Here is a 13,166-nt window from a genome sequence, read left to right as displayed (position 1 = left end):
ACCTTAACTGTACAAAAGTTAGTGAAGAGAAAGAAGAAAAATGACTTCAACTCTTCAACTTAAGTGACTGATTCTGAGATAAGCTTCAGCAAGTTATGTTAGTCTGGTTACTCCTATGCCCAAACTCATTCCTTCACAGTGAAAACATCCATTTTGAAACATCAAAAAAAAACAAAAAAAAACCCAAATTATGCGATTACCAGCAGTGACAACCAGAAAGTCTACAATCGTATGACAAACAAACTTTTCAAGATATACAACACTGATCTCAAATGGTTAAGAGTGTAATTTTTAAATGTAGAGGCAGCAATCCAGAAAACTGTTAAATGTCAGACTACACCACAGCAACTAAAGGTTTACTGCTGTCTAACATTTAGAAAGTAATGCAAAGAGATCAAACACGCCGATGAACAAGGCCTTCAACGTGCATCTGATTTATTGGTTTACAGGTAGAGTAAGAAAACCAGTCACAATGAGACCAAATATAAAGCTTAGGCACAAGTCCTAGACCTGGACATGGTTAAAAAGACTATCTTCACCTCACTTTCTGCAGCAGCATTGCTCTGACAAACAGCAGAACCAAGACAACCATTTTCCAACCCCTTCTTGTGCAACCAAGCTTTAGACCTGAGCCATGAACCAGAAAAAAAAAAAACCAAAACAACCTATTGATATATGCACAGAAACTTTGGAGCATGCATAACTGCTTCAACTTATCTACTATGGATACATATCAATTGTAAGTAGCTTATAGATCATGGAGAAGGGTTTAACATTTCAATTCTTTTATTTTGGTTATATTGGATGAATGTTACCTGACCTATTCACTTGTTTCCACATAGCATATTCCATTAGTACTCTAAATGAGAACATAAAGTCTACATATGTTTTTGATTTGATTTATCTATGTTTGAAGAATGCTATCGTTAATAAAATTCAGGGAAAAACTGTAGGTGTTAACAATTCTTAAAACAGTTATCTTTAAATAAATTATCAAATCTCATGTCTGCTGAAAAAAAATTCTCTAGAAAGAATGAATGCTGAAAATATGGAATCTTGTCATACTTGAGGAAATTATTTAACCATAAAAGAGACATTTATGTTGACTATTATGCTGTTCCCTATAACATCATTAGTTCTATATTAAGACAAGCAAACGTATTAAAAAGGACCACATGATTATATCCACTGTCTCCATACTACTTATCTTACAACACACTAAGATCAGAAAGACTTTAAACACAAATTTCTACAACTTATGCCCACAGTCACTCTAAACACACCACTTGTAGAACTGAAATTAAGTTCTAATTAGAAAAGATATAATGGAAGAGATTACAGAGAACAAGTTAAAACTCAACAAGTTTCTTCAAGTAGTATTTTAAGAATTCCAATCTCTGTAAGTCAGCAATTTAATTGAGCGTTATTAAACTCTGCATCCACTCCTGAACAATGACATCTGAAAGGTCCACATGTTTAAAAAGCATTTCTTTTTAAACAAAAGCTATAATTCATTTTGTACTGCTCAGACATCAATACTATGAGGATATGTCAAAGACTAAGCCAATTTCCATCCAGCTTTAATAGCTTAATTTGAAGAACATTATTACAGAAGCACATATTTTGTTTAACACTAATAATTGTTCAAAGCTGTTAACCACTCCGCTTTGGATCAACTAGGAATCAGCCAAGCATTAGAAAATAGACCCTTATCCATAGTCATGTTATACTACACTGTAGAGGCATAATATGTTATGGGTCATTTGTGAGGGCAAAACAAAACTGGGCTACTCTTTATTGCCATCAACACAAAATTATAAAACACAAATTAAAAGCAAGTGGTCAATAGGGAGATTAGAAATGGGGATATTTACAAATGGCTGCAACAAAGTGTATCTAGCATAAAATCAAACCAAAAGTTTTCATAACTCTTCTTATTGTCAGAGCCCAAAGTAGAAGGAAGAAAAGCAGATGAACCTTGGGGAAAGAAGGTGTCAGAAATGATGCACAACATAAAATAACATATCTCTGATGATTTTACAAGCAAGTCAAACTGGTTCTCTACTTCATCAGTTTCAACTGTCAAAGCTCAGCATGAGCCTGGTGTTTGGAGCCACTGCCCCTCAGATGCAAAATGCTGATGATAACTTGAGTGTCTGCTCCTTGGAGCAGAATAGGCAGAATGGATGCTCCTTGCTTTGACAGTGCGGGCTGGACATGTAGAAGGTAGCACAACACCATACAACAGCCCAAGAGCTTCCAGTGCCCAACCACCCTTTTGGGAACCACCTTTCCCTAACCCACACCAAGCCCTGCCTTGATGCAGCTCCACATCACCGTCACACAGAGCAGAGCTCAGCGCTGCCTCTCTGCTCCCTGCTCTGGGCTGTAGGCCACCATGACGCCTCCCCTCAGCTCCTCTGCTCTGGGCTGAACACAGGAAAGGCCCTCAGCTGCTCCTCATACATCCTCTAGACCTTTCACCATATTTGTAGCCCTCCTTGGGACACTGAATGCACTGTAGTTTGACACTTGCACTGTATGCAGAGTTTTTGGTTTTTTTTCCTTTAAATAAGAGGCAACATTTCAGAAAGAGTCACCACCAACTGTGTCTTGGGGTGTCAAAGTACCCTACAATTTCTGTGTAGACAACTTATATTAATATCAAGATTAAAGGCAAATAACAACTGAAATGTAATTATTTTTAATTAGCCTCATATTTTAATTCTGAGGGGAAAAAGTTAGGAATATAACATCTTTGCATAAGTGGCAAGCTATCACAGTAAAGCATTTCAGATGAAACTGCCACACTTCTGAACTGTGCTGAAATACAAACTTTTCACAGAGAAGTTCTTGTAGAGTTTTCTGATGCCTACTTTCATCACAGGGCCAAAAACTACCAAGACAGCAGATCCAGACCATTCATTATGACCATTTCCACATTCCTTTCTTTTCTTTTTACATTGATTTTACAATATTATTTTATAACAGCAGGATCTATACAAAATAATCCAGCAAAATTCAAGAAAAAAAATAATGTACACATTTTCTGTAGGAAAACAGCATTATAGTTAAATCAAGTTAAACCTTAAGTTTAACTTAAGTTTAACTCAAGTTTGTTACCCTAATATTAAAACAAGACTATTTTATCTAATAAAAAGGATCTGCAGATTTACTTCAGAGGACTAAAATATGAGCTACCAGCCAACATTACTGTTTCTTCTAACTGCTAGGTTAAAAAAATTATGCCTCCATACATTTTAATTCACTAGAAAATAGAATACGTATGTGTTTTATCATAAGATGTTTAAACAACTTTATATCTGTGGGGACACTGGGAATCAACGTTTTGCTGTTTCCACTCCCAAGCCATCTGTCAGCTTACCAACATCCAGTGAGCAACAGTTCACACAGACTCACTGTTGAATCACAGAAATTGTCCAAAAGCTATCCAGATTTCGTTTTTTTTTAATTTTTTTTTTTTTTTTTTTTTTTTGGGGGGGGGCTATTTACAATAAGCAGCAAACAAAACAGAATCTGACCCATTTCATGAACTCTTCAACTCTGTTGATGTTCCACTGTTCAGCTCCTATACACAAGAATTCTGTATCTCAGAATTCCTCTGTGTCACCACAGTTCTGGTTTAGACTTAAACAACGCACATTTCAACAACACACTGTGAAACTGTATTATTTTTAGTGAGAAGATGTTTTAAATTACATGTTATTTGAAGCATTTTCAATTTGTGAAGTAAAGATTCAAATGTTCTCTTACCACTTTCACAACATAAGGTGCATCACTGCCAACCGACTTTGAAGAATTAACATCAGCTGTTAAAAAGAAAGTATATTAGTAATATGAGAGGAAGCTGCCACAAAACATGTACTTATTTGCTATGCAGGAAGAAATGACTGAGCAATTAAGTACTGACATAAGCATGTATCAGTACCTTAGACTTGGGCAAATGAACTACTATATATGGCAAGACTACTTTGTATGGACATGGTCCATACTCCCTTCTATTTGAGAAAAGGCAGTTTACTAAATAAAGGCTTTCTTCATCTATTATTTAAAAACTTTTTCCCAGTCAATAGCACTTCCTTCATTTTCTAGGACTGTGATGAACACAGAGTCAAGAGCATAAAGATTAAAAAAAACATTGTCTCTACTTTTTTGTCATGTTACCTATCCAAAAGTGACGGTGGGCACAAAGCTGTTGATAGCTGTCACAAAAGGAGAAAGAATCACAGAATGGCCCGGGTTGGAAGGGACCTCAAGGATCATGAAATCTCCAACCCCCCTGCCACATGCAGGACCACTATCCACCCCTTTTAATGCTAGACAAGGCTACCCAGGGCCTCATCCAATCTGGCCTTGAAAGTCTCTAGGGATGGGGCATCCACAACCTTTCTGGGCAGCCTGTTTCAACACCTCACCACTCGCTCGTAAAGAACTTCCCCCTGAAATCCAACCTAAATCTTCCCTCCCTCAATTTAAAACCATTTCCCCTTGTCCTGCTGTTATCAACCCTTTCAAACAGTTGATTCCCCTCCTGTCTGTAGGCTCCCTTTAGGTACTGAAAGGCTGCAATGAGATCACCCTGCAGCCTTCTTTTCCCCAAGCTGAACAAGCCCAGCTCCCTCAGCCTGTCTTTGTAGGGGAGGTGCTCCAGTCCCCTGATCATCTTTTTGGCTCTCCTCTGAACCCTCTCCAACAGATCCCTGTCTTTCTTGTACTGATGGCTCCAGACCTGGACACAGTACTCCAGGTGGGGCCTCACAAGAACAGAGTAGAGAGGGACAATCACCTCCCTGTCCCTGCTGGCCACCCCTCATCTGATGGAGCCCAGGATACCATTTGCTTTCCGAGCTGCAAGAGCACACTGCTGTCCCTGGAGGTGTTCAAGGCCAGATTGGATGGAGCCCAGGGCAGCCTGGTCTAGCATTAAATGGGGAGGTTGGTGGCCCTGCATGTGGCAGGGGGGTTGGAGACTCATGATCCTTGAGGTTCCTTCCAACCCTGGCCATTCTGTGATTCTGTGGATCACCTTATATTTTATCCCTTCACAATTGTTCAGAAAATGACTAAGAGCAAAACAAGGTTTTTTGATTCTGAGTTATCCTTGAGAATTCTACTCATTTGTTCAAAACACAGATATACCAATTATGGAACACACAAAAGTTTACACTGAATTCAATAAACAACACTGTAAAACAGGGTGTTCTGATGCTTTAAACAGTAAGGTCCAACACTACAATCTGTTCTGAACATTGAGTACATGACAAAGTATGTCATGTGAATACATGACTCGCATCAGTTTACAATGCAGTGAAGAAGTCAGTATCAACGCAGAAGTCAAAAACGGCCAAATTGCTATCAGTAGCCTTCACAGAACATGCTTCGGAGGTTTTGGTTCACGAGATAAGTACACTCACATAAGTATCCCTTCTTCCAGCCTGACCAAAACTTTACTTAAAACAAATATTCAACTATCTTTTCACAACTAAAGGAAAAGGAAAAAAGAAAAAATAATTACCACTGGAATCTCTTAAAACTCAGTGTTTACAATGACCATTTCCCCACTCCTGTCAGTTTTTTCCAAGAACATGAACAAGCCATGGTTCTAGCCAAAAACGTAAGTTGAAGATTCTCTGGGTTTCCAACTTAGGGACAGTTATTCCTTCTTTTGAACAAGCATAAACATCTCACTTTAATACCGAAGGTCAACAGACTTACCAAGGTACAGGCGTCCAAAGCCTCCTTGCCCTATAGGAACGCCTAATTTCCATTCTTTCCTTGATGTGTCCGTTAGAACCTCCCCCAGAGCAAATACTTCAGCAAGTTTCCTTTTTGCCGGGGCCTTTTTTCCAGCTGTCTTCTTAATATATGGCATCTTCACTGCAGAGGGGGAATAGGGATGAAGGGAAAGAAAAATAGACAAAAGCAAGGATTACGTGCTGACAAGAATTATTTTCATGTTATTTTGCATGATGCTTGCTTTCACTTCTGATAGCTTTCTACATAGATTGTTTAATTTGTTGCCACGAAGATACTTTACAAGAAATACAGTAAGTATTTTCATTTGCATGAATTCTAAACAAAACCGGCAAATTTCTCCAGGCTTCAGAAAAAAAAAAATATCTGAAAGCAAAAATTTCACATGAGAAAACTATTAGAAGATTTTGTATAACACACAGTAGAAAAACTTTAGAATCTGTTATACTAAATTGATCACAACTGATTTTCATTCTGAACTTAGAAAAAAGTAAACTAATGAAACAAAGCTCATCAGTTTTTTAGGAGTTTAATTTGCTTAGCAAAGAAATGTCAAATAGTCCAAGTTTTCAGTAATAATAGGGACAGGTATTAATATTTACACCACAGCAAGCAAACCAGGAACATTTACATTTCTCAGAGATTCCTTCTATCTCAATGAAAATATCAGAAAAAATTCAAACTGTTAATTATTTTATTCTCCTAGATAACTGCAAGCAACAGGAGGGCGTCTACTTATTCACAGGACAGTACTTAATAGATCACCAAAAAGCTACACCTAGCTAAGTGTCTGGAGACTACAGATGTAAAATTAACGTTGCTGCAACTTTCCAACCTCAGGTTCCAGACAAGCAGCATTTCTAGAAGTAACGTAACAGCTCATCGGAACCAACAAGGCAAAACAGACCTCACTATGACTAAATGCATGTTTGGGCTCTTTCACAAAGCCAGCTTTTGAGTCAGTAAAAAAAATGTGCTGAATGCATGGGCGCACCAAGGTAAGGTGCACACAAGCTCAAATTACTTGAAAGTACTTTAATTTGTTTTTACAAAGACATGACCTTTCCCACTACCTGATGAAGATGAAAGGTATGCTAACAGCCCCAGTTATTTCATAAAAGGTGTAGTTCTGACTGTTGGGACTTTCATTTTGTTCTGCTTGAAAGCAGGAAGGAATATTAATACACAATTCAGGAAACTTTTGGATAGAAAAGACTATGTAATTAATTTTCCTCATTAGTTTAGGTAATCAATACAACAACCCTAACCCAAATGCATTTCTTAACATCAGCTTTCTTCTTTTAGTTCTATTGGACTTTTTTCTTGCAGTCCTAAAGATCTTCTTTTAGTTTTCCAAATAATAATAATTAAAAAAAAAATCACATAACTGTAGCAGCTGTTCTGAAAGCATTCCACCCTCTAAAAGGTCCTTTTCTCAATTACTTATACCTTCAGGAATTTTCCTTCCCCAAATAATGTCCACCACACAACAACCAAAGAGAACAGTCCAAGCCATGTTGAATACAAGATTACCTCTCGTATTTCCAGAAATGCTGCCTAAATCTGCAGATACTGTAGCCATTCAACATAGGAACAAAGTGAAAAGGCAAATGATTCTAGGCGAAAGAAATGTATTGCTTTTTCAGGGTCCTTTTTAACCTGAGAATTTTCTCTGTCATAGAGCCACTCCTGAATACCTACATGGATGAAACAAGTAACTGCAACAAAGCAGTATTGTGGAACACCCACACCACAGGAACAGACTGGTGTCTACTGATACCTACACTGCACTTGATTCCTCATCATAGGATGTTTTAATCAGCATCACTTTCCCACATTTCAATTTATTTAAATACAGTAACATTTTTCCCCATAGTCAAGAAACAACTTTGACGTTCTACACTTAAAATTCAGAACAAACTTTGCTCATAATTTCACCCCTATCCTCTTGTCTTTTTTTTTTTTCTTCTCCATTTTCAATGGGATATATACCATACTGTCTTAGAGGAAGATTCTTCCTCCAGCTATTCTACAGAAGAAAAATGAGACTTCCAAGCATCAAATGCAAATTCAACTAAGACCAGGAAAATGGGGAAGTGATGCAGTCAAAGCACCAGAAGAAACAGAGGTAGGAATGGCAATGTATTAATACTGGCCTACAAGGCAAGCAGCTTCTCAGGACATCCAAATCAGGAAGGAAAATTATCAGAAAGCACTGACTGAAGCCATTAAAAGAGGTTAAGGAGAAAATAAGGAAAGTTTGGAACTCTTGAACTAACACAGGTAAGGAAAAAAAACTGCAGGAATCAGCAGTTACCCAATGGACTCAGATGCACATGAAGATTCTGATCACTGTCATACTCTAGAGGATACAAAAAACGCCATATCAAGTGAGAAAATAGGTCTCAAGATAACAATTTGAGAGATATGAAGAGGACATAAAGAAGAGTGGAAAGAGTGCAACATGACCTCAGAGTTACTGCAAATAATTCCAGAGAGACTTGGATAGATGGAATTAGGGCGCCTGAATGCTGGACAGACCACTGTACAGTAAAAGCAAAATTCACAGCATCTTCTTCAATAAAGCCAGCAAGCCAGTCAAACTGGAGTACTGATACATTTAGTATCCTTGACTTTCACAATGATTCTGTTGATAGTGGATTCCCTTTGAAGAGAATTAAGTTTACTTGAAATAGGTCCACAAAAGTGTTAAGGAAGGAGCTGGCATTTCTCTTTTTGGTTATTGTCATCATTCAATGCAGTCAATAATTAAAAGCCTGAAGGTATTTAGTTAAAAAAAAAAATAAATAAAATAACAATGACTTCCCTTTACCCATAAAAACAAAAATTGAAAATGGACATAAGTTTGAGCATCCACAGCTGGGATCTCTGCCCTTAACAAGTACACTAGATACACATACATGGTTTCTTGGCTGTCTATATTCATATCCATCTGTTAGGATGGCAGTGTGCCTACTTACAAGTTGGTCAAACTATCAGTAGGCCAGAGGTGCCAAACACTGATCACTTTCAATGGCAGCATCCACAAGACTATGCAAGCACTCTTTTACCAAAAAAATAAAAAAATAAAAATAAAAATGTTATCCATTGAAATATTTAAGCAATGACCACACATTTATTTGGATAGATCAACTCAAACACTCCACTGATTGAAAGCTGAAAGACCTTCAGGCTGCAAAATCTTTCCACACTGAAGTAGAAAACAAAAACAAAATTGATAGCAAAAATAAAAATAAAAATCAGATTCTGAAATTGTAGTACAAATTCTGCCATTCTACATGTTTTTCCCAAAACAGCAAACGTGAGGTGTTTGTCAGGAAACTTATAAACCTGCAAACCTAATGTAGAATTGCCTACCTGTACTTTCAACAGCTGGAATACAGTCATCTACTCTTCCCTAGAATCATCTTTAAAATTACATCTTAAAAAATTACCTTTACCTTTCCTGCATCTCAATTACTCTTCCCCATCAGGAAATGGAAATATTTTCTATTTAACAGGCATTGTGAAGCTCAGTTCATTTGTCTGCTACCATCTGAATTCCCTGAAAAGGTTGCCATAGATGCCAAGTACTACACTATTAGACAAGCATCAGATAGATAGGATCCCACTTAGCTAAGTTATCTGATAAGAACAAGGTGCGTGACTGTAAATTGCAGCATTTTATGTGGTTACTCTATGTTCTAGACAAAGACCTGACTTCCAACAAATGTAAACAGCAAAAGTCTATTTGCCTAAGTTCTCGCTGAAACATTCTCAGTAACACACAAGCTATTTCTTCTTCTCCTCCCTAAAGAAGCATCTTGGAAGAAAAAAAAAAAAAAAAAAAAAAAAAAAAAAAAAAAACAAAAAAAAAAAAACTGTGCCTGAGATATGCAGACAATTTTGCACCAGTAGTGCTTTTAGTACTGTTATCTTTATAAATGCTGTCTGCAGCAGCTGCAATTCTAGATATAATTAAACTCTTAGAAGAAACATGAACAGCCACTTCTCGATTTGTGTCAGCGTCCATTCGCAATCAAACTTTGTAATTAACATAAATCAGATTTATTTTGAAGGATGTACTTCTGCTGTGTGGCAATTCAGACCAGTTTCCTCATGATCTTCCTTTTACTCTCTAGAAATTGTCTTTTTTATTGTTGTTGATCTCAACAGGGGCCATTTTCACTCCCAACAGTATGAAGGCATGCTGGTGACCTGTGCTCCAGTTCATGAACAGGCAATTCCAGCAACACCTTTAACGTACGTGTTTATTAATAATGTTCATCAGTCACGGCAAGACATCTACGTCTGCCTGCGAAAAAGAAAACAGACAACCTAACTGAGGGATCATCCTTGAGAACTAAGGAGATAATTTATCCCTACAAAGAGGGCGCCAGTCTTTTGACACAGCAATAACTACAGGAAATCTCACGCAGGAAGTTTTTATATTATTGTTAATGATACAAAAGGACTACGTATCACCAAGAAATAATAAAAAAAATAAAATTAAATTAAAAAAACCTAAAGCACAAGCTGAAAACCGAAGACAAGTTAGACACGTCTGCTATTGCATCTCAAAAAGAAATGCAAAGGGCAAGACACAGGGAATGAAAACCACAACCACTGCCAGAACCAGCTTGGTCCAGTTGTTGCATAACTACCCTGATCCTAAAACTGATGAACAGTGACTTGGAGGTTTGTATATAAGAGGAATACTACCTAGATAACTCTGAAAGTAACGCCTCCTATTTATTTCCACAGAAACTTTCAGACACAACGAGCACCATACCACTCAGTCAAAAGAGCAGAAGCTCAGCTCCAAAAGCCTGCTTCTCAACACAGTCATTACCATGAGCTACGCATTTTCGCCAGCAATGAACAAGAGCCTGCATGTCACGCTGCTAACAATTTGCACCAGTGGAGGTGACCCACTGCTGAAACGCACTACCCACCGCCTTGCTGCACTCTTACCCACTGTTTGGTTTCAGCAAACATCAGTGAATGTTAGAGGGTGCCACTTTTTCCGCGTGGAAGGATTCAGTGACACACCTTTGCTCCATTCACACACCTTATTTTGTCAGACCGCCCCCTGCTGCCGTTTGTCACACGGCTATAAAATGGAACGGCACGTTGGTGGGAAGATTCAACCACTGCTGCCATGCCACCGACATTCTGACGTCAGAGACCAACGTAATAAAATAGGAGGCATTACTTTCGAAGCGGCTCTCCTATGCTTACTAAAAGGCAAAATTCAGGACTGCTTCGCAGCCACGGCAGCGTTTTGTGCTTCGGTCACGCAGGGATCTTCCTGCGGGTGACGGAGCTGCCGGTGACACTTTTACTCCTCCCTCACCTCTGCACTAAAAAACAAACGTGAAAGAAAGCCATTTAGGCCCTGCCGCCAAAAGTGGAAGCAGCACAGACCACAGGGAAGCTGCGGAGCTGGAAGCCTCCGCTCACCTCGCCCTGCCGGCCCGGGCAGGCTCCCCCAGGAGGAATGGCGAAGGATCGGCACCGCGCAAACTCCCCGGAGAAGGAACTCTCCCCGGAGAGCCCGGCCGCAGCCTGCCAGAACGGCGGAGGACGCAAGGCAAGGCCGAAAGCGAAGCAGGAAGGCGCAGCAAATCTCAGAGCCTAAAAAAAAAAAAAAAAAGAAAGAAAAGAAAAGAAAGAAAAGAAAAAAAAAAAGAAAAGAAAGAAAGTAAAAGGAAGAAGAAGAAAACGCAGCACCCCCAAAAGCAGCCGCCGCTCCCAGTACCTCCGCCGGGCCCAGCTGCCGCTCCTCCCGCGCCGTCCGAAATTCCCGCACTGCTCGCGGTTCTCCAGCGGCCCGCCCGCCCCGGCGCTCACGTCCCAGTATCGCTCGCTCCCATTGGGTGCTGCCGCTCGCCCGGCCCGCCCCTCCTGGGGCGCGGGGCATGCTGGGAGGTGCAGTCCGTGAGATTGCTGGGCTCGCGGCTCTGAGATGGGCATTTTTGTCAAGAGTTTCAAGCTGAGACAAGGCGGGAGAATGGCTCTGTCAGGCTGATGCCGCGCGGCGGTGCCAGTGTGGACAGAAGCCAGTGTGGGACAGTTGCTGGTGAGGATTAAGAGCGCAGCAGCGCGGAGTAGCCCTTGGCAGCCATCTCTCTGGTCCTCTGTAACAGAGGGGTTGGACGAGAGGGAATCATCCGTGACCCCGTGCGCACATCGGACCAGTGTGGATCTGCTCCGTTTTCCCAACTTGTCCCCATTTCTTGCATCTGAGTCTAATCACCAAGTGCTGATTTACGTAGTGGGGCTGACTTGCTTGTCACCTGGTGTTCTTTGGCTACAAATTCATGCACTCCCACACCTGATCTGCCAAGCTGTGTAGCTGGAAACAGGCACATAACAATGCTTAGAGGCATTCCCAACAGGGAACATGGGATGAGGCAGAAAATAAAAGGACACACCACCATCTCCACGTGGCGCAATCTTAGTGCATACTGCTTAAACCAAAAGCTATCATTACACAGTATGTTCAGCATAATAGTAAAGAGATGATTATTTTGAAAGCTTAGGCTAAATTATGAATAATACAAATCTAGACTAGGGATCCTGAAGAAATTTAAGGATCTGAGCCATTCTGAATGCTGTTAAATCTTACTGCACTAAAAAGACATAATTAGAAAAAAAAAATCATAACAGAAATAGTGGAAGATGCTACCACATATGTCTAGAGAAGACTGAGATAGGACCTTACCAACACTTACCCAGAAGGATGGATGTCAACTAGATGGAGCTAGGCTCTTTTCCATGGTGTGCAGCAACAGGACTAGAGGCAACGGGCACAAACTGGAACACAAGATATTCCATCTGAACATGAGAAAGAATTTCTTTACTTTGATGGTGGCAGAACACTGGAACAAGCTGCCCAGAGAGGTTGTGGACTTCTCTGGAGACGTTCAAAACCCACTCAGACACTTTCCTGTGGAACCTGCTGTAGTGGAACGGTTGGACTAGATGATTTTCATAGGTCTCTTCCAGTCACCTTCTGTGACAGTGTTTCAGTCAAAGGACCATCCTTCCTAGTTAATATCAGACTACTAGAGTCATAAAAACATTTTAAGATGCCAATATAGAAAATAAAATGAGATATTTAATAAATATTCAAATTTTACACACTAATCCCTTTTTAATTTAATATGACTTAGTGCTCTTGTTCCAAAATAAAATTATCAGAACTACAAAGAAAAGCTGATCTTCAGAATGACATTCTGAAAACAATCTTGAGAACAAGGCCATAGAGACCTGAAGTAATTCATGTTATCCCATCTAAAGTTGGTCCAGAAAACTTTCTCACATGAAGAGAGAAGCCTGGACCTCTGATTTTTCTATTTGGCCAGAAAAATCTGTTCAGTTTTAAG

The 13,166-nt window shown here is 39.6% G+C and overlaps 1 protein-coding gene across 4 annotated transcripts in view; it reads right to left on the bottom strand.

Moving 5' to 3' along the window:
- VRK1 (VRK serine/threonine kinase 1) overlaps window positions 1–11,617 on the bottom strand; it is a 31,434-nt gene extending 19,817 nt beyond the window's left edge. For 3 of the 4 annotated variants that reach the window (XM_048949000.1, XM_048949001.1, XM_048948998.1), the window contains exons 1-4: window positions 11,537–11,583; window positions 11,239–11,412; window positions 5,737–5,898; window positions 3,775–3,830 (exon numbers count right to left, since the gene is read on the bottom strand). In XM_048949000.1, coding sequence (XP_048804957.1) covers window positions 3,775–3,830; window positions 5,737–5,893 — 213 coding nt within the window. In that variant the 5' untranslated portion in view covers window positions 5,894–5,898; window positions 11,239–11,412; window positions 11,537–11,583. Of the gene's footprint in view, window positions 1–3,774; window positions 3,831–5,736; window positions 5,899–11,238; window positions 11,413–11,536 lie in introns of all 4 variants that reach the window. The other variant, XM_048948999.1, reaches the window with a different exon arrangement.
- Between the last annotated feature and the right edge of the window lie 1,549 nt (window positions 11,618–13,166).

Source organism: Lagopus muta, chromosome 6, assembly GCF_023343835.1.
Source record: "Lagopus muta isolate bLagMut1 chromosome 6, bLagMut1 primary, whole genome shotgun sequence".
Lineage (NCBI taxonomy): Eukaryota > Metazoa > Chordata > Aves > Galliformes > Phasianidae > Lagopus > Lagopus muta.
The sequence above is the reverse complement of the archived record's forward strand: the minus strand, read 5'-3'. Positions and strand labels throughout refer to the sequence as shown.